General features: G+C 34.8%; 1 protein-coding gene across 2 annotated transcripts; it reads left to right on the forward strand.

Annotated features, from left to right (window-relative positions):
* The first annotated feature begins 101 nt into the window (after window positions 1–101).
* LOC144978384 (uncharacterized protein KIAA0930 homolog) lies at window positions 102–22,429 on the forward strand. 2 transcript variants are annotated; one of them, XM_078924342.1, is made up of 10 exons: window positions 102–248; window positions 4,507–4,664; window positions 5,855–5,959; window positions 7,021–7,098; window positions 7,625–7,726; window positions 9,798–9,938; window positions 10,886–11,077; window positions 11,563–11,728; window positions 16,842–16,991; window positions 18,981–22,429. In XM_078924342.1, exons 1-10 carry the CDS (start codon window positions 128–130, stop codon window positions 19,019–19,021), a joined length of 1,254 nt encoding a protein of 417 aa, XP_078780468.1. In that variant the 5' UTR covers window positions 102–127; the 3' UTR covers window positions 19,022–22,429. The 2 variants fall into 2 exon arrangements, with proteins under 2 accessions (XP_078780468.1, XP_078780469.1); XM_078924343.1 differs by having other exon boundaries at window positions 107–248; window positions 11,563–11,713.
* The last annotated feature ends 587 nt before the right edge of the window (window positions 22,430–23,016 follow it).

The raw sequence follows: 23,016 nt of genomic DNA on the forward strand, positions 1-23,016 counted from the left end.
ATGCCCGCATACAAAGAAACGCCTGAATCAATGGCTAACGAACCGGTGACCGTGACTCTAATTTAATGTCATCTGACTTTGTTTTCATTCTGACTGATTTGTCGGAAATGTAAATGGTGAAGTAAACATGGCTGAATGCACTGAGGAGTCGGCAGGGACTGATGTTCAAACGGAAAGCTTCCTACAGCGGTTATTGAAAAGAATTGCCGATGAGCGCAAAAGGAGTAATAGGAGCGCAATTGATTCAGGTGACGCAAAAATTGAAATTATGTTGTGATTTCTGAGAAAAACTGGTCTGTGTCAGTATTCGAATATTGGATCCGCCTCGGCCTCGGTCCAGTCTCAGTCTCAGCAGAATGTTGAATGTGAATGACGAGAGTGTGGAGAGAGGTCTGTCCATCTGTCTGTCGCTCCGCTGTCTTCAGCTGTTGTTGGGTCTTGTTAGTCTGGCAGTGTCTAAGTCGTAAGAGTAAGATAATGATAATTAAATAAATAATTAATGTCTAGCCTATTAATTAATAATTAGGGAGTTTGATAATAATAGAAATTTTTAATGATAATGTACCTCACACACTTGAAACCAATGCCATATGAAAGAGCTGGCAACACAGATTACAAAACAGGGCTGTCATTATCCCCAGACACCTGTCTGGGGATATTGAAAATTCGTTATCCCCAGACACCTGTCTGGGGATAACCAAATTTCGTTATTCCCAGACAGATATTTGAAACTCCGCTCTTTTAAACAATTATCCACAGTCCAGAATATGGAATGTTTCCAAATAAGGAAAGTTAATAAATTATCTATAAAAACATAAAATTAATCAACATTAAATCAGTTGTTACTACATATACACAATATGCGTCGACTTCGAAGTGGGTGTCATGGCCGAAGGGTTTAGTCGTCTGCCTTGGAAGTTTTACCAGAATCGACGTTGTGGATTCAAATCCTGGTTCCGCCACTTTTTTAAATATTTTTTTTTACATTCCGTCTTCTTTTTACAGAACGGTGCAGGGGATAAAGGTCCCATCCATCCCCCCACCTCTTTTTTTTTTTAACTCTCTCTCTCTCTCTCTCTCTCTCTTAGTTCCTTTCTAGTTTCTAGCAAATTGTCATATTCGTCCCCACTCCGATCTCAAAAATTTTCTAAAAAGAATAAATAATTAAAAAGCAAACAAACAGAAATATTCAGAGAGCGACCAAATTGTCAGATAGAGGAGAAAAAAACAAACAATAATTTTTAAAAAAATAAAAACAATTTTAAGAAATTCATGCTCAGAAACGGAACAAAAGGTCAAACAAGAAGGAGAAAAGAATAGACTCGCATACAATAAAAAAAAAAAGAAAAGAAGACGGAATTAAAAAACAAAAAACAAAAACGTGGCGGAACCAGGATTCGAACCCACAACGTCGATTCTGGTAAAACATCCAGGGCAGACGACTAAATCATTCTGCCATGACACCCACATCAAAGTCGACGCATATTGTGTATATGTGGTAACAACTGATTTAATGTTGGTTAATTTTATGTTTTTATATATATTTTATTAACTCTCCTTATTTCTATGTGCATTTTAGAGACATTCCATATTCTGGAATGTTGATAATTGTTTAAAGGAGCGGCGTTTCAAATATATGTCTGGGGATAACGAATTTTGGTTATCCCCAGACAGGTGTCTGGGGATAACGAATTTTCATTATCCCCAGACCGGTGTCTGGGGATAATCACAGCGTACAAAACAGTTTGAATTTTGTTTCTATCTTGATTAGAAATGTAGTTATGGCAGTTCAAAGCCTGAAATTTCAGACCGATTTTTACCCCAAAATTACCATTGCAAAGTTGTGACCGAAATCGCATGATGTTAATAAAAAATGGTTAAAACGGTCACTATGGAGTTCTTATCATTTATTGTATACCAAAATGTTCGTCTTATCGAGGACAATGCTTTTACATTAATAAAGAGGAAGATAAACATTTCAAATTAACACATTATTACATATTATGCTGCAAATGTTACATAATTAAAATCTCGGCTAGGTGTAAGAAACAATTTGCTATATCACTTTTGGATTTATCCAATATCTCACTGAAACAATTGCAAATAATCCCCCTCTTTGAATTAATACATAGAGAATAAAAAAGGGTTTGAGAGTATTTAAATGAAAAGATATAAACATGTTGTGTAATGACATAATGTTAATGAGATTATTTTTACCTCTGGCAATTTAATTGCATATAAATAAAATGGTAGATTGAAAAAGTTCAAATAAATTGAAACAGATTACCTATTATATTTAGAAGGAAAGTTCTGGCTTTTAATACTTAAAAGATTCTTTGGGTTTATTGCTATTACATCATTTGAACTGACAATTAATATAATTTGATCCCCCCCCCCCCCTTCTCTCTCAATGTGTGGGGGTGTCAAAATGTATAACTAATAGAACTTCTTACCATAATAATTATTAAGGCTAAGGCCTTTAGAATATGGATACAAATGATAACAAACATATGGGAAAGAAACTTGATGACTGGAACTTGATGGCAAAGTAAAAAAATCAAATAAAATAAAATTATTATTATTATTAAAATCAATTGGTATTTTTAAAATATCGATATTATTAATATCGGATTTCACAAAGAGAAGAAATATACGAACTTTTAAAACAAAAACTATAAAATGCCCATAAATAAAGTTGGAAAGTATGTATTCAAAATAAAAACATAATAAATAATAGTACTGAAAATATTATGGACTAAATTTAAAATAATACATAACTAAATTTAAAATATCGTTATGAATATCGATATCGTCGGGCAGCCATGATGAGAAGATAATGTAAACATGGCATTTCGGCGCAGAGTTAAAAGGTGTCTGCACATAGATATAGGGCCCTGAAATTTGGCATGAATAAAGTTTAGATGTTATTCTAAAAACAAGCGTTTAAATTTTAAAAACACACGAGGTAAATAAAAAAATAAATGCATTTGAAAATTGCCAAATTTTAACATCATATAACTTCTGGAATTATTAATGGATTTTTCCTTAATTGGCACCATTTAAAAGGAAATTGAAAGACAAAAATAATGATACCAAAATATCTGCGATATTCCTCTTTATAACTAAGTTATGCACCTTTAATTGAACCCCCCAAAACGTGAACAGCATTTCCTGTCACAACTTTCCTATGGGCGAGTTGGGTCACAATTTGACTGCCACTGCTGCTGCTCACTAAACTGCCTATAATAATGAGCTCGATCCACATTCAAATGCTCTCTAAGTTAGAGTCTAACTCTAAATCTACTCTAACTTCTAACTCAGGGTCAGGACTATATAGATATCTAGAAATTATAGATTTAGAGTATAATATAGTATAATATTAATATAACTTATACTTATACTATATGTTACTTATACTTATAAAACAGCTTCAAAAAAGGACATTGACATTCCAAGATTTTTATACAGAAAGGACGTGTTGAAGTTGAAGTTGAATTTGAATATTTCTCTGACATCGATCTGGGTTTTTTTAATGTTTTCATTGGCCATTGGGTTGTTTTGGTTTTTTTTGGTCTTTTTTTGTTGTTCACTGAAAAAGGGTTTTGAGCCTGAATATGTTTAGTATTTTATTCTGTTTTATTTTTTATTTTTGTGTTTTGTTTTTTTTAAACGCTGTGATTATCCCCAGACACCTGTCTGGGGACAATGAAAATTCGTTATCCCCAGACACCTGTCTGGGGATAACGATATTTCGTTATCCTCAGACACATATTTGAAACTCCGCTCTTTTAAACAATTATCCACATTCCAAAATATGGAATGTTTCCAAATGCACATAGAAATAAGGAAAGTTAATAAAATATCTAAAAAAACATAAAATTAACCAACAGTAAATCAGTTGTTACTACATATATATACACAATATGCATCGACTTCGAAGTGGGTGTCATGGCCGAATGGTTTAGTCGTCTGACCTGGAAGTTTTACCAGAATCGACGATGTGGGTTCGAATCCTGGTTCCGCCACTTTTTAAAAAAAATTTTTAAAATTCCGTCTTCTTTTTACAGGACGTTGCAAGGGATAAATGTGTGTGAGAGAGAGAGAGTTTAAAAAGAAAAAATGCGGAATGTATCTAATTTTTGTTGCCACCTTTTGTGAATTTCCTGGTGATACTGATACAGGTGATATTGATGTTCTCAATAGCTTAAATTTAATTTTTGTAAGGCACTACTGGCATTCCTTCCATTTTGTAGTCATTTGAATGTTGTTCCTTTTTCTATTCCGAAAATGATGATACTTTTGATGTAAAAATTTACTTCAGGTATCGTTTTATTATTATTTTTATTGTTGGCTAAAGAAGGGTTTTGCACCTGACATTTTTGTGTTAAGTATTTTGTTCTCTTTTAACCCATTTAGTTCATTTGTGTTCAATTCATTTACTGTGCCGAATCATCCACTTCTAACCAAATAAAACTTTATTTCTTTTCTCTCATATTAATCTTACAGACTCAGGGTTTGAGCTCGTAAACACCAATCAGTTCTGGCCAGATGTTTTCTCACAATACTTCCTCAATGGGGGAATGTCACCGGATGAGAGTCGCGATGACATGCTCTTCTACATTCGAAAAAATCCAGAATTGAAAAATAGACATGGAATTGTTCAGGTTAGTCTTTGATTTCAGCGGACCTGTCATTTGTACAGATTTAATGTATATGATGTTGTGCCAAAATGCTGTTTTTGTAATGTACGCCATAAAAATACTCCAATTATAATAAGATATTTGGAAAGAAACTGAGGAAAGAATTTGTCTCCATCCAATTTCTATCAGTTGAATAATGTAAAACAGATCAGTAAATGGGATCCAGCTCCAATAGAATAGTAGAAATAGTTTTTCAAAGTTTAAAAAAAGTGTGGACAGAGTGTTAACATTGTCCACCGTTTTTCCAACACAAGAAGAAGCTATATTGTCAGTTTTTTTGTTTATATTTCATTGTTTACTCTGGAAAAATTGTTGAAGGCAAATTGTTTCCTTAGTTTTTTCCATATAACTTTGTATTGCAATATTTTTGTGGTACATAACACATATGGGGTTTGGTCTGCTGACCATCGATATGTTATTACAATAAGCAAGGATGATCGACTTAGAAGGCAACAGGTTTTTATTTTAAATTTACTCTTGTTATATTTCTTAGACTTTATTAGAGATTCATGAGTCTAATTTATAGATAGTATGCAGATGACGTCACTCAGGCCTTTATTATTGTTTTTGCCATCCGCGTTTGTGAGTTGTTCTCACTAAACTGTATTAACCAGACTATAAAAGTTCATGGTTACACAGAGTTTGTGTGTTGGTCCGTTATACTTCCGGATGGCAATGTTGTGAACTCCTTGGCCAAGCGCATTCTATCTATATAAGCCTTTTGTTCTGAACTCATGATGTATCAAATGATATTATAGATATTTGCTAAACTAAAAGTAAAGTTATATCTCATGATAAAATTGGATGTCGCTACAATGGTACAGGTTTACACAATATTGCAGTACAGTTCTATGATAATATTATTATTGAATGTTATTTTTGTAATTGGTGTTATCATGGCAAAACTTTCTTGAGTTTGACAGTTGACCAATAGATTTTCCTACTTTTTGACAAATTACCAGTGTCATCACTGCTTATATATTGATTCAACATCAAAGTCCCTTAAATCTGGTCTATCAACATAAATTTTACAATTGTTTAGAAGGATTGATTTATTGACATGATGCTTGTACTTGTGTTGACATTTGCGATCTCCACAATATCTATATCTCTTGTCTTGGTATTTGTTTACTTATCTATTTTTGTGATCACAGCCCTTAGTGGAAGTGTATAGACGTGACTCTAAACGCCTTCCAGCATTAGATGAACCCACCATAGACTGGGAGGAGACAGTATACCTCAACATCATTCTACATCAGGTTAGTAAATAAATAGAAACATTTTATTCGTCCGTAAGAAAATAGGCCTTACAAATGTCAATTATAAGAATATTAAATAGGTATTATAAAATGTCATATTTACATAAGCTAATAAAGCATTATAGTAAATAAAAGCGGATATCATATTAGAGTATAAGAAATGTAGTATCGTGTATATGTATTATATAGGGTGATTCAAAAGTTATGTCGTTGTGGTATCTTGAATTATGTAAACTATCAGGTATTTCCGTTCTACAAATGGAGACAGGGAGGGCTAAGCTACCTGATTTGCAAAACACGTAAAACACATTGACTATCAAAAATGAACTGAGACCGAAACGTTTTCAATTATGAGTTTGGAATCTAGATTTTGTAAAAATAAATGTAAATAAATTATAAAAAATAATGTAGATCTACATCTACAAGGCCTCAAATGTGTAGCTTTGAGCATGTCCCTTCCCCCTAGCTCTCTTTGCGGTGCTGCACTGTGACTGACGCTTGGGTTATTCCAGTCTTCCCCACGGTTAACAAAAAAGAATTCTCCTTGGGGAATTGAAAAAAGGGAATTTTGATTTGTTTTCTGAAATTTTATTTGATTTTATTGAGCCAACTCTCATGAAAAATGAAAGGGAAATATATATTTTTAAGTGCTATCAAGTGTTATTATAAGATAAGATGAACTTTATTCATCTGCTTTTGGAAATTTATATTGGGTATTGCCATAGACTAATGAATTTCTGAAAATAATGATAAAAATATATAATAAAAAGGAAATATAACGACATAGAAATAAACCAACAAAAAGCTTAACAAAACTAAACACATTAAAAAAAATCTCAAGTTCTTTTTCTTCTCTCTCTCTCTCTCTCTCTCTCTCTCTCTCTCTCTCTCTCTCTCTCTCTCTCTCTCTCTCTCTCTCTCTCTCTCTCTCTCTCTTTTTTTTTCTCTCTCTCTCTCTCTCTCTGTTTCACTCACTCTCTCCTTCACACACACTCACAAGCAAACATTACTCTTCTCTCATATCACCCTAATTTCATACCTGTCTGCCTCTCCATTTACAGTTTGAGTATACAATCACTTGTGGCCTTTGTACACGCACAGGAGAGCAAAACCTTCAAATACTTAAAAAGTTTTCACAGGTGAGAAGACATTTTATCTCATTTTAATGTACCATGTGTTTCTCAGATTTTCAGTGTTACAAGGCTCAATAGTTAGGACACCCCTCTCACTCTCAATTTTATATTTTAGATAAAGCACTGTCCAGAGACCTAGCTCAATGGTAGAGCACTCGCTGCACGTGCAAAGGGACCAAGATTGATCCCAGGTGAAATTGATATTTTTTTCTCACCCTCCTGTCCACCCAGCAGTGAATGGGTAGCTGGGTCAGTTAGATCTGGTTGAAAGTACTCCAATGGATAGCTAGCACTAGCAATTGTCGTTGTCCATTTCACGCTATAAAAACCAAGATAAACTCTTACTGCATGGAGCTAATGGCTCGAAAGGACTGTCATCCTTGGCAACTGTTCAAATGATCTTTCACTGAACAGCAGTTTTAAATCACTGTCCATCTAGCACCTCAAAGTCTTGATTTATACTAGATTTATGACAATAAGTTGATCACTCACTTGAAATTTAAAGTAAATGTTTTCATGCTGTATTTGCCAGAGAGTTTACCCTAGTCCCAGTCGCCGTTCCATGGACAGTAAAGGTACCAGAGAGGAGATCACATACCCTAATATCTTTTTTACTGTCGATGACTTTGAAGAGGTAAATAGCCTTAAAAATTAACTACAATCTTTGAAAGAGATGACTTTTTCTGTTTGGTTTGTTTTTGATCTTTTCCTTGATTTACTGTACTAAATGGTTTGCCTTTTGTTTCAATGCAATTGGAAGAATGTTGATCCTCTAAAGCTTAGGGAATTTCTGATATCCGCCCATGTTTGCTGTCTTTTGACATGTACATGTTGCTTCATATTTAAACAATAGTGGCCAAATCGGGAATGTCCTTATTTTGCAATCTGAGAAAAATTTTATAGAAGAAAAATTGGACTATTTATGTGTACGGAAGTGACTCTTGACTGTCCCAAGATTATGAAAAATTGGACTATTTATGTGTACGGAAGTGACTCTTGACTGTCCCAAGATTATGCTTTTTTGACTAGCAAATTAAAACATGGAACACAAAAAGCTCTAAATCTGGATTATATAATATAAAAGACCAAACATACTACTGTTTTGGCTCATAATGGTGTTGTGTCCTGTGTTAGCTCTTCAAAAAGTTGGCCGCTATGATAATTTGATTTTTTTTTAAATTTTGTCTCGGATAAGGCACTTTATTCACATTACACCACTCAACTCAGGTGCCTGGATGTAGGCAGTGGCGGATATTGTAATAGTGATTTTACGAAAAGGGCATTTTTCATGTGACCAGTACTGTATGATATAGAAGTAGGGTTCCTTTTGGTCCTCTGGGGAAATAAATGAAACATTGTGAAGGGCATTGAGTAATTGAGTAGGGTAAATCTGTTGAAATGGGCTAAATAAATGTTCATATTTATATATCTTAATCTACGTGACTTTTCATGATTGGGACACGAAACTGTAGCAGAACTGGGTTTGTTGACATAGTTATAGGTACAAAATCTGAAAATGTATTTATGAAACGCACACCTTTGACTGGTAATCAAGATATCTGAGGTTCGGTTTTCAGTCATGCAGGATTTTTTTTTTCTTCTTTTTTTCTTTCAGCTTTGTCTGGCATGATTTCATACACTTTTTTTTTTCAGATTTGTTTTATCTTACACCTGCTCCCACTCTCTAATTTGTTTCACAATTAAATATAAAATAAATATGAACATCTGTTCAGTGCACTTCCACGGATTCACCATGCTCAATGCGCTTCACAATGTTTTATTTATTCCCCCAGCAGGCAACATGGATCTATATTTAAATTTCATATAGTACCAGTTGCCTGTTAGTGTTATGTGTTCTTTTTGTACAAAATCTCATTCACACCTAGTGATGGTAGTGTGTGTTATGTGCCTTACCCAACAATCGGACAATGTCGGGACCAAAGTTTTTCCACATTTTTGACTTCTGTGACAAGATGACACACCATATTGCTGGCCCCAGAACCCCACACACATGTACACACATCAGTCTTAAATTTGATTCATTTGAACACTTTACACCCACTTTACCAAATACAAAAACTTTTAATCTGATTTTAAAAATATAAATAAATATGATTAAACAATGATATTTCTTTTGTATAAAATGTATTAAAATAATTGTAATATGTATTATGATCAGATCAGAACAGAGGAAATTATTTATATTCAATTTATTCAAAGGTTGGGGGTCCCGATAGCTCAGTTGGTAGAGCACTCACTTCACTTGCAAATATGGAGATCAATCCCGGATGAAGTCGAGAGTTTTTTCTGGTCCCCTTGTTCACCCCACATTGATTGGGTAGCTGGGTCTGTTAGATCTGGTGGAAAGTATTTTATAATAGACAAGCATCCCATTTAAAGGGTAACAATCAATTGCTCTTGTCTATTTTATGCTATAGAAACTGAGATGAACTCCGGCTCTGTGGGCCTCATGGCTCTGAAGGACTACTGTCATTTTTATTATAGGTTTTCACCCTACTATCACAGTTGATGAGAGCATTGCTTAGAGTTAAAGATAAAGAAGAATTTATTGCAGCTATGTTGAAAAAACAACATGCTTTTGGGGTCCAGTTTTTGACACAAGCTCATATGACATTTTAAGATGTATTTGTTTATGTTTCTATTTCAAATCTCCTCCAAATTCTTTAAAAAAATTTTGTTAACAGGCTTTTCAAGACCTGATTGTCCGTGACAGTGAAAGTGTAGCTGTAGAATTGACTGCCAAGGATAAACAGGGGAAGTTTTCAGGGGTCATTTTTCTAGGGTCCGTCAAGTATGATGCTTTGAAAAGAGTTTACGATGGAAGGGTAAGTGTTTGATGGTCCAAACATTGTAATTTTCTCAGTTCTTAAAGTTATTTTTAGAATAACTAAAGAATTATAAACTTCAAGGAATTTGAAAAATCTGGAGCATTTATATAGCGGCGTATCCACTTAACAAGCTCAATGTGCTTTTCAAGGGGTCCCAAGCCAACAGTAACACTTACGTAGGAAGAGACAGGACACTTTTTAGGCGATATTTTTTTTTTAATTTTCAACCGAGACAAGGCTGTTAACGGCCAGGTATTTATTAAACACCTGAGTATGCTGAGAGAATGAGTAAAGAGCTCTCTACAAGGACTCAACCATGCACTTCACAGGGCTGGGCTCGAACCCGGGACCTTCTAGTCTAAAGGTGGTATTATATCACAAGACCACTTAGCCATGTGTAATTCAAAGCTCTAGTTCATTTCAATAGGGTTACAAAACTTGTACTTTTTTATTTGTTTATTTTTTTTGGGGGGGGGGGGGTATAATTTTAAGGCAATTTGCCAAAACAATTAATTAATCTGAGTATATCTGTCACTTAGGTTATTAGTGTTAGGAGAGAGAGAGAGAGATAATCATATGACTATAGATGCCAGAGCTATATTTTCCCAAATTTATAATGAAATTCCTTTTTCTTTTTTTTTTTATTTGGATAGTACTTGTTGGCATTTGTTCAAAATCTTACTCATTTTGGCTCTCCATTGTATAACATTTTCATGGGCTAGGGTTGGCAGGTCTGTATGATCACGAATAATATTGCATAAGAAGTCCTCTCTAATAGAAACATCTTGACTCAGGTCCTCTTCTTTGGATCAGTCAGTATTTTGATTATATTTCAGATAATTTTAGGTAAAGAAAATTGTTCTACTGACGAAAAAAGCTCTCTTCTGTTTCTCAAATGATAACTTTTATGACATGTCCTACTCCTTTTCTCTCACCACTATCAGGCCAGTCTGACCCACAAACTCACACAGCGGATGTCCCTTGGTCTTATCAAGAGCAGAAGACGTATTGAATTTATGAAGATGAGGGGGCCACGGGGTAAAGGCTGTGCTGAAATGGCCGTCAGTCGAGTGTCTGGACCAGAGACACCTGATTTAGAAAACTTCCCAGTGGCAGATTTTGACGATGATGCAGAGGTAAGCGATTATTGAGCAAGATAGATGTATTAGTACTTCAAAGACAAAATGCTCATATGACTCATCTGTCTGGATGGCAAAGCACTAGTGTGTTCTCTTGCTAATGTCTATCCTTCTCAGACTGCCATTGAGTGCCTACAAGTCAGATCACTCTGTTCTCATCTAGCACTTTTCTATTCCTTTTGTATCTCCTCATCATTGATAAAAGTTCCTACTGCAAATTTCTTTTTTCGGACTTGAAGTTTTGTATTTTGGTTGATTCAGACTTTTGAATAATTTGAATTGAAAAAAAATGTTTACTGTCTGGGGAAAATTAGATACTATATATATAAAATATATTGACATGTCTTACATCTTCATTGAACATTAGAGCCCCACTTACGAGAACAGAAACATTGACTTCTGAATAAATGCTTACAAGATAGAATTTTATAAACATTTTTGTATGAGGCCATAATTATTAATAATCAACTTTTTTTTTAAAGGATCAATATGCACAACGTCGCATGAGTGACCCAAGTCAGGGCATTACCAACTATGTACGAGGTGGATTCAAGCGAGCTATGAAGAAATCTCGATCTGAGACTGAAGGGGTCGACTCGGTGGAGGATGAGGACAGTCCTGAGGTGGAGGCAGGTACATTGCAAGACGGTATGGCTTCGCTCTTCTCGCTTCTCTTTCTTTCCTACACCTGTATGGTATGTGGGATGGCACGACAGATTTAGTCTATATTTATTTTAGTGGTTCAAAGGTTATATCATGTTATGTGTATGAAAACCTGCCAATTACAAGGACATTCATCTTTTTTTTTTTTTCTTTTTTATTTGAAGCTGAAACTATTTATCTTAGTTTTTTTTTTGTTTTTTTTGTGTTTTGTTTTGTTTGTTGTTTTTTTTTCAAACTTATTAATCTTCGCAAAATTGTCAATTTTTCTGAAGGCCGTTCATTTGCATTAATTATACTTATAAGCCACTGATGGCAAATTTCTTTAGGTCTTTTTTTATTTTTTTAAATTTTTTTTTTTAAACCTAGTTTTATCATTGCAATTATATAGTATGTAACAAAATATCCATTTGAAAACCATGTTTCAAGTTGTTTACCCATTTCAATGGTAGAGAAGTCCAGATGTACATTCAATCTGTGTATACAGATACATTTATTGGGAAGGGGGACGGGAGGAAATTCGTTCAATACTGATATTTTTTAAAAATTCCGTATCCAGGTATTTTTTAACTCAAAATTTTCAAGTAAAATTATAAAAATATTGTCATTTATTCTTAGAGATGAATGTTTCACCATCGCTTTTTAGAGTGACAAATAGTAATAGAAATCATGAGTTTTGGAAACTTAATAGATTGTTCTCTTGAAATTTTGATATTTTTTTTTTTTAAATTAAAAAAACAGTTTTTATTAGATGCCTGTGGCATGTCTGTTTAGAGAGCAATCGCATCAATTCATTTTATCAATGGGATTTAAACAATACCAACAGTGAGACTCAAACTTTTATATGCAGTCAGTATAACAGGTTCAACTTACTCAAAAATAAAAAAAATCTTTATAAATTTAGATCAATACAAGAAAATTATTTGAATTAAAGTTTAGCCCATTGCAACCTACCCCTACACTTAATCATTTCACATGGGTATCAGACACCAATACTTGCTTTATACATTTTACTTCAATATTTTCAAAACCCTCAAAACTCTTACAATAATTTAAAATCCAGTACGGCATTAAACTAACTAATATATTTTGAAATGAAAATACAGTCCACTCCGGATAATCGCAACTTTTGGTTAATCGCAACATTTCCCAAGAATTCTATATAAAAGTCACTGGTTATTTACAACAAGCTTTGGTTAATCGCAACAAATTTTCACCCTAAAAAAAAAGTGGTAAATTTAAAAAATCAATCAAACAAAGCATCATGATTAAATTTCATCATGGAAGAAATTGTGACAGATTGATAAATTGAGAGTGAGCGGGATTTAATGCTACAATTGTGTGTCGACATTCTATTTGAGCACAAGAGGGCGGGGCTTTGCAGTATGGGTTTGTGATGTCATCTTGACTTACTTGACTTAAAATGCCTTTCGCGTCTCGACCGAAAGATCGGGTCGCCTTGGCTGTTTCCAGTATTTCCTGTGTGAGGTGTCTCCAATATTGCCGGTCCTCTGCTAGGGTTCTCAGATTTTCAAGGTCCCCTGCCGTTATGAGACTAATGCTTTGTCCAAGTGTTGTGAGGTTTTTGTTTAGGATCACAGGGAGTGTTGTGATCGGTCTTCCTCTGAAAAGGTTCCCGTGTTTTTGGAAGTATCCCGACATGGCTTGGTTAGCTGGTATGTTTTTGTCCCTGCGTAGTATGTGACCGAAAAGTTACCATCGTTGTTGTAAAATGTCAAGGGAGATTGGTCTTTCTTTTGTGATCTTATAGAGTGATTCATTTGAGATCTTTTTTGGGTATTTGATGTCCAGTACCCTTCTTAGCTGTGTGCGATGGAAGGCATCCAGATGTTCTTCTTCGGATTTTGTCAACGCCCAAGTGCCGCAGTCATACAGAAGTACGGGTTTTACAAGAGCACGGTACAGTTTCAGTTTGGTTTTTCTCTTTATTTTGTCACCTCTAATCCATACATTGGTGAGTTTACTGAGTGCGGCGTTTGATAGCTGTTTTCTTCTTTGTACATCCTCGGTGTCTCCAATTAGTGAGCCGACTTTCTTTGTTCTTTTCCATTCCTCTTTGTTCCTCGATATTGTTGTAAATTCGGTTTTATTGGCATTGACTTGGAGGTTATATTTCATGAGGGTATTTTGTATGATGTCTATATTTGCTGGTGTTGATCCAATAAAATCGACATCATCTGCATAGGCGATTTCTCTAGGGATTGCATTCTCAATATGAGTCGTTGGTTTTGGAATGACTTTTCGAACTTCTTTCAGAGCGTGTTCTAAGTATATTGTGAACAGAATCGGGCTCAGACTATCTCCTTGGAGGGTCCCGATGTTACTTTCGAACTGCGTCTGTTTTGTGGCCCCGTATATCCTTGGTTGTATATTTGTGTTGCTGAGGAGAAATCGGATTATTCGGAGCTCGTCTTCGTCTACTATGTCTGTTAATATCTCCAAAAGTTTTCCTCTGTCGATCGTATCAAAGGCTGCGGACATATCGATTCCGGTTATTGTTATGGATATGTTTTCTTTGAGTGCCTTTGCTGCCAACCATTTATGTGTCCATACAACGTCCGATGTGCTTCGGTCTTGGCGAAACCCGCTTTGGCTATGTGATAGATATTTTTCTATTTTCGGTCTAATTCTGTTGAGGACAATAGTTGACAGTGTTTTTCTTATGGTATTCAGTAATGTTATTGGGCGCAGGTTGTTTACGGGTCCTTTCGTTTTTCCTGGTTTTTGTATTGTAATTAGGACACCGCTGTTTATGTCCCAGTCTTTGTGTGTTGAGAATGTTTTGTTCATTATGTTTGCAATGCTCAGATCCAGGGAGAGGGTACCGCATTTCAGCAATTCAGCGGGAATTTCATCTTCGCCTGGGGATCTGTTATTGTTTAGGCACTTTATGCTATTTCTAACTTCAGTTGTTGTGATGCGGTTGTTTAGGTCTCTAGGGTTTCCTGAGAAGGGCGATATTTGTGAGACTTGTTTGTGAAATTTCTGCTGGAAGTGGTCAGTTACAATGTCAAGGATATCGTTGGGATTTGTTGTCTGTTTGCCAAATTTATCCTGTAGTTTTGGGTTCTCGAATGGTTTTCGGTTCAGAGATTTCGTCGCTTTGAACATAGACGATGCGTTATTTTTGGACTTTTCTATGTCTTCCACTTTTTTGTCTAATTCCTCGTTTCTGTGTTTTATTGTAAGTGATCATCTGTGGCCATTAAATAGGAGGCGAGGGGGCTGGGCATAGTTTTTACAACAGGTAGACAATGATAGTTGTAAAGAGAGACTGAGCGACATCCTTTGCTTTGGGATTGACAACTGTGCATTGTGGCAAACAAGTTTGGTAAAAGCTTATTGTCTCTCATCACGGCTAATTCTTTTGACTCTTACAAATGTTGAGAACAATAATACTGAAAGTTAATCCAATCTGAATAAGATGTCGACTTGCACCAAAGCTTGGTTTATATAGGGATGCCATATGGTTTTTGTTTCAATCAAATTGCTATGTCTGTGGTGGACTAAGAACTTTGTTTACAACAGCTTGTTTGAGTGTAGCATATATATATATATATGTGTAAAATGTTGCAATTAGTGACAGGAAACTCAACTTCGGTTAATCGCAACATTTTCGTTGATCCCAAGGTGTTGCGATTATCCGGAGTGGACTATAATCTTTTTTGAATTATCTATATTAAAAGATTAAAGGTACTCTTACCTTTTCTAGTGAAGAAGTTTGTTCCATTTTAATGAAGCAAACAGTCTTGAGGTCTGAGAAAAACCAATGATATATAGACATTGGAAATGGTGTGTTAAAGAATGTAGACACAAAAAAAAAGAAAATGAGCTGGACTGCAGGATTGTGGAATCACCGCCATTCCCATGACGTAACATGACGACAAAGAGTCTAAGAAAACTTATACTACACGTTCTAATCTCATCTGGAAAATAGTCCGTCTTAGACTGTCTGCAACCGATACAGTCTGTACAAGGGGTGGAAAACTTTTCTATGTCCCTAATCCTAAATATAGAATAGTTTGTTTTTTTCTCTTTCGACAATACCAAGTACAATTTAGTGAGGAAAAGTTTTCCTCATTGTAAATAGAATAGTCTTCTTCAACTCTGGTGTTGGCATCTGAGATAGAATTCTTGTTTCTTTTGATTGTATCTTTAGTCCAGCTATGAGGATTCACACATCCTGTGTCTTGTTGCATTTTCTTTGTACTGGTCACTTTAGCCCAAAATAGTGACTTGGAATAGTTTTCCTCTCCAGGGATGATCTATTCTAAAATATTTTAAAGTGACAACCCATATAAATAAGGGTAGAAACCAAATACTTTGGGTTTAAACAGGAGGGGGGGGGGGTGTCTTGTATTTAAATTCGGATTTTTAATCATAAAAGGTATACAGATTTTTTTTGTTTGTTGGCTTAGGCTGGTTTGTACCGTGGGTGAAAGTTTGCTGGCATATGGCGACAGAACATTGTATTTTGCTTATTGTAGTCATTGCCTGCTGACATTTTGACATAGAGCACCATTACTGAGTAAGCAGTTGGAGTGTAGGATAAACCCATATGTTTTTTACCATTTTGAACTTGAATCTCATTGGATTAGCATCTCTTTCAGGCAAAACCGATCCCTGTGATATACCTACTTGTACTGATCATCCGTAATTGTTACAGAAATTTGAAGACAATTTCGGACATAAGAAATGGAAGAAATATAACAGATTTTGATTTAACAGCAGTTTGGTTGCAGTATCATCAGAGAAAAATCATTTTTCTTAAATTACCACAGTTTTAAGGAGAAAAAGAAATATCCAGAAATTCATAAAGGCAACTGCTCCGTTCCACACCCCATGACAGCAAAGTTGATTTCTAACTCGCAATGGTGGCCGTCAGCTACTAAATTTATTTTATTATAAAAGTTGTATATAGCATATTTTGATTGATTTAGTTTAGTATTAATGAAATTTGCCCATTTATTACTGTTGAATTTCGTGTTGGTTTAAGTGATTTTGAAATTTTGAAGTAGGCAGTCATTCTATGAGCTTTTACCCAATGGTCTGTACTCGTCTTTCTCATTTCATTCCTCAGAGTTGGAGGAGAATGCCCAGTTAAACGGTTTCTGGGGAAAGTCGTTTGGTCAAGCATGGCATTGGTTCAAGGAGAAGAGACGGGCGTCCAGTGTGGCACTGAATGCCAATCTGACATACGTCATGCTGCCCTGGCATCGGATTATAGCAGGTGAGGAGGGGTAGAATCTCAACCCAAAGTAAAAGTAGTCTTTCAGAGCCATTAGATCCATGGAGCTGGAGTTAATCCTGGTTTCTATATATAGTGTGAAACGGATAACAGCAATTGCATGCTACCTTCAGATAGGACACATGTCTATTGCAAAGTACTTTCCATCAGATCTAACAGACCCAGCTACCCAATCACTGCTTTGTGGATCAGAAAAAAATTTCGGCTGCTCCTGGGATTGATCTCGATCCCTTTGATTGTGAAGTGAGTGATCTACCAAATGAGCTATCCTTGTTATCCTTGTTGTCCTTGGGTAAGGCATTTTACACACACTACCCCACTCAACTCAGGACTGAATGAGTGCCCAGCTTTAGGCATTTACAGATACTGTAAATAAAGTAGTCCTTCAGAGCTATAAGGGCCATAGAGCCAGAGTTTATCCCAGTTTCTATTGCATGAAATGGACCGTAACAATTGCTTGCTACCATTTTAATAGGGCACTAGTCTATCACACAGTACTTCCACCAGATCTAAAAGATCCAGCCGCCCAATCAATGCTGGGTGGACTTAGGGGGGGGGGGGGGGGGTAGTCCGATAAAAATCTCAATTTCACCTTGGATTGATTTCAACCCCTTTGGCATGTGAAATGAGTGCTCTACCAACTGAGCTATTGGTACCCCCCATATTGTGAGAGTGTTATTACAAAAAGACCACAAATGATTTTATAGAGTGCAATATCCACTTGATATGGTTAACCCTCTCCTTGCCACCCATAGGAAAATCGTGACATTCGTTACGATGCCTCCAATAATTTTCTTATTCTGATTTCATTTCGTTAATAGTTATAGTTATTAAAACTCGACACTGTGTTGCAGAGCTCATTTTTCTGAAAAAAATATAGAATATACACGTTACTATTCTGTTTGAAAAATCTGTTGGTTTTTTTTTGTGTTGGGTGAGTATGAAGTTTCAGGTAAAATTCTGAAAATATCTTGTAAGGGGAGAGTTAAAGGGATTTAAGGGGGATCTGAAAAGGTGTATGTGAAACAGTGCCAGACAAAGTAGAAAGAAAAATAAAATGCAAGAAAAAATCGTCCTTAAAACATCTGTGTCAACCGGGGGTCAAATCTCAGACCTCCCGTTTACTGTCTGCTCCTTAATTTGTTAACTTTGATGCGGCTATTTGGTCTAGTGGTATGACACTTGCCCTCAGAAAGGAAGAAGGTCCAGGGTTCGAGTCCTCTGAGCAGCACATTTTCGAATCCTTAGAGAAGGCTCTTTACTTGTATTCTCACATGGGAACAGCTCGGCTCAATGGTTGGTATGGTCCTTGCTTCTTACCCGAAAGGTACTAAGTTCGACTACCCATTGTGCTGCGGGGCCTTGAGCAAGTCACCTAGCCTTATCTCACTTTTTTAGAATAGATCCTAAAGAAAAAATTCCCCTTAGAGATGAATAAAGGGAATTTATATTTATTTTTCATTTTAATTTTATTTTTTTTTCTCGCTGTACTCATATGTAAAATGAGTACCTGGCCATAGACTGTGTTGTCTCTATCTGAATAAATCACTGTGGCACACCACATCATTATCTATATCACAATTACCACATTATCATCATCACCACTACTGCTACTATAACCACCACCACCACAGTATCATCACCAGCAACATTATTATTTAAATGAGTAAGGATAATAATATTTATAATAATAATGATAGGAGGTTTATTTGACAAGGAGAAAAGGGGCTGGAGTGGTTGTTGACTTCTTCTTCTTCTTTTTTTTCTTTTTTTAGATAATGTGCCCTAAATAGATTTGAATTTTTATGCATAATTCCAGGTTTTTGCTTTGAAATTTCTCAGAGTTGTATGTCGGCATCTCTGAATACGACATTATTTTTATTTTTTTATCCCTCGTACTCATATCGTCTCCCATTCTCCCCCACCTACCCCATCATAACCCATCTTTCTTTTTTCTTTTTTTCTCCTCAGATGTTCTTGAAGACAAACAAAAGCCAGTATTGACGCATTAGCATTAAATTCCTTCCTCCATACCAGTGTAGAATTATTCATTGAAATTGATTGAGCATTATTATCATATCAACATCTACCTTAATTTTCTGTGTTGGATGAATGAGACGAGAAAATGAAATATAGCAACTTATTCCAGAGCTGCCAGTTAAAGAAACCAGAGTTTACAGATTATTATCATTGACATCATCATCATCATCATCATCATCATCATCATTGAACATATTAATACCATAAATAATTATTTATTGTGATTTCGATGTATTAATGAATTCCTTGTCTTGACCCGAAAGTACCAAATAGGTTTTATAATAATTCAACACCAATCTCAAACCCCCATTCGTCACTTCCCCTGAAATCAAATCTCAATCCTTTGTGGCGTACCATCACAACACATACCTGCCTACCTTTACGGATTATCCACAATTGTTCTGGAAATTTGGTGATATTTACAGACTTACAGAAATAAAAGGAACATTACAGATTTTGATGCCACAGCAATTTGGTCACAGAGAAAAAATTATTTTATTCTTAAGTTATCGCAATGTAAAAAGTTTTAAAGGTGTATCTTAATTCCACGTCTATGATAGCGAAGACGGTTGCTACATAATCGGTAATTCTTAATGGTGGCCATCGAAAAACTGCAAAAAGATTGCCTACATACCACAAAAAAAATTTCGATGCCCTTTTGGCACACCCACGTCATCGGCAAATGATGTGTGATGTCACCTTTGTTTAGTATTCTGAAATTTTACCATTTATTATTGATAAATTTTGGGTTGGTATCTGATTTTGAACTTTTCAAGTTGGCAGGTATGCAAACAGCAATTTTATCCCTACTTCAAAAGAGTTCCCATGTCTGAATGGACACTAACTCTTTCATACAGTACTCAAACTCACTTGTTATTTTATATTTACGATTTTTTTTTTTTGGACTGTGCAAATTATAAAGAAGTTGACTCTAAAAAAATCTTGTTAATCTAATTTTAATTGGGAATGAAAACAAAAATTAACATAATAATTGTATCAAGTTGATCTACAAATATTTTTCAATCAGTATGAAATAATATTTGAATATAAATAATGAACAAATTACTGTTCAAGTTCTGAAAACACATCAACAACTGCTGATCTGCTAACTCTACCAATTTTACTGGGGAAATTTCTGATTTTCCTCGTTATCAGCCATTTTTCTGATTTTTATAGGATTTTTTAAAAAAAATACAGCCATAGCGCTCTTCATCATCGCCGTCATCAACAGTAACAACAACAGCAACACATAATCATCATAAGAACAATCAACAACAACATTTCATCATCATCATCGACATCATCTTCTGAGCGTCATATTTGCCCAAATACTTTCCCCCAAATTTTGCCTCTAGAAAGTTGGTACGTCTGCAACCTCCCCTCATAGATTGAGTGACAGTGACAAGTGAGTCGTAACTTAGCGCATTGAGTTGAGTATCGTCATTGACTCAATTAGGTAAAAAAAATATAGATTGAGAAACCCAAATAAAAGTCTAGATCTTGAATGAAAAAGTGATGAATTTAGTTGAAGTTTGTTCATTTCAATGGTTTTGAGTACATCGAAAATAAAGATGTACCTTTTTTATTTTTTCTTCTGAAATTCAACCTATTAACGTTAATAAAAGCATCTCGCTTTCAAAGAACTTCAAACATTGAATGGGAACTTAAGGGATGGGATGCCCGGCCGGAAAACCAGCTTTTTGAAATCTTCTGGCTGATATTGGTGAGTTGTTTTTTAAAGATGAAATATTGGTTGTTTTTGTGTGGCTATGTGGTCTTGTGGTATGGCATTCACTTTCGGATCGGAAGATCCTGGGTTCAAGCCTCACTCACTGCATAGTTGAGTCCTTGGAAAAGGTTTTTTACTCATAATCTCTCACTGTAATCAGGTGTAAAGTAAGTACTTGGCCATTAACAGCGTTATCTCTGGGAAAAAATTGTAATATCGCCTTACACGCATCATGTTACGTGTTGCTGTTGGTCAGGGACCCTTTGTAAAGCGCTTTGAGCATGTTTAGTGAATATTGCGCTATATAAAAGCTTGTTTTCTTGTTTTTTAAGATAACGATTAAAGGGGAAGCTAAAATGGATATACATCCTTTTTCTATGATTCAAGGGTGATAGCATTTGATGAAGAGAAGCTTTGCATGAAATATTTTCAGATATGGTCTTTACGAGAAAAATTTTCAGGCTTTTATCAAAGGGAATTTACCCACTGTCCTTCTGACACCGGTGAATTTTGAGGCCTACTTTTCTATATCTATATTTTCATCTCGGCTAGATATCGGTATGAGCAACATGTTTATGAAATGCATGTTTCAATCGACTCTAATATTGGTGCAACTTATATTTATACTTATTTTAAAGGCAGTATGTAAATATTTATTTTGTTCATAAACGCTGCCAATTATTTGTATAAAATTGTTGTTGTTATTTAAAAAAAATTTTTTTTTTGTTTGTAATGGTGGCCACTTTTTTTTTAATATATATATTTTTGTGTATTGGCTGGCAGATTTGATATTTACAGAGTAACATTACATCTGTTATAAAGCAAATGGTACTAAGAGTAAGAGAGATTGGTGTTCTTGCTTTTTTAAGGCGATGTAAATTATTTGTCTTAAAATTGGAATACCCGTCAAAGAATTCCTTTTTTTTTTGTTTTGTTTGTTTGTTAGAAAAGGATGGTTATGCTTTATCGTTAGAAAAATTAATGTTTTCATGTCAAAGTTACAAGACGAATGTATTAGTTAATTGATTCAATATTTGATGCATAGTTTCATAATGATCCATTTTTAAAGAGTCTGATGAATTATTAAATTCATTGTTTTATTGAAAACTTGAGAATGATTATTCTTTAAAGAATACAATTCAATATTTTTTATATATTCACTATTTGATAGTTTCATAATGATTATTTTTTCAAGAATCAAATAGAAGATACAAGTTGTATGTGTGAAAATTGGGTTTTTAATTGTTGTTACAAATAGTTGATGAATTAGCAGCATTCATGGTGGGTCATCTTACTTCCAAAGTGCTGCTGTCAAATCTTCCAGCATCATTGGAAGACAGGAGGATTAATTATTGTCAAAAGATTTGTCATAATGGAGCAAAGAATGGTAGGGGGTGGGGGCATTATAAGTGGTGGTGCTAAGACTAAGAATATACTATTTATTATAAATATTGTATAGCTAGCGCAGTTCGCATTTATGCAATCATAAACTATGATTTTTAACCTTATTGGAAATGAATGAAACCGATGTGTTTAACTATCCACATGATAATGAGAAAAATAATGAAATATATTTATTTTAAAAACAAAGTTATATCTAATGATTATTTATTAAATTACATCACATTGTGCTGTGGGCAGCAATGAAAAAGTATTTTTTTCTTAAATTAAATGTCATCTTTATTTTTTTTAAATTCACTTATTTTTGGTTTGTTTTTGTTTTTCTCATTGGCTCTCATTAGGCAGATTATTTGGTTATTCCAATGTAAGAAATTGTACTTGTTCTCAGTTCTCAATCATATTTAACCCCAAGTTTTCTTTTCGTGGTTATAAATATATGAATTCTATTTCACTTAGTTCATCCTGATATAATACCGCTTTATGATGGCGGGTCACATATGATGGTAGAAATGAGAGACTCAAACTCTCCTCCTTACCAACCACATCTTCAAGATTTTTACTGAACTGTCACAGCGATACTAAGCTGTTAGAAGCTGTGGACTGTAAAAAGTGATAAACAAAAATGAATATATAACAGCTTTAGAAAAGAACAAAATGCCAAAAACGGAATGTTTTGGGCTCAAAACTTTTCTTTAGCCAACACCAAAATAAAAAGAAAAAAAAGCATAAATACATTCGTAAGAAACCAGATCGACGACTTAATATCCTGTATGATCTGTTTGTTTTGTTTCTTTTAGTAATTTTTAAATTGTATTTTTGTTATTTCACTGAAGAAGG

The sequence above is a fragment of the Berghia stephanieae genome, chromosome 8, assembly GCF_034508935.2.
Source record: "Berghia stephanieae isolate SIO BIC M18660-M18661 chromosome 8, UCSD_Bste_1.3, whole genome shotgun sequence".
Lineage (NCBI taxonomy): Eukaryota > Metazoa > Mollusca > Gastropoda > Nudibranchia > Aeolidiidae > Berghia > Berghia stephanieae.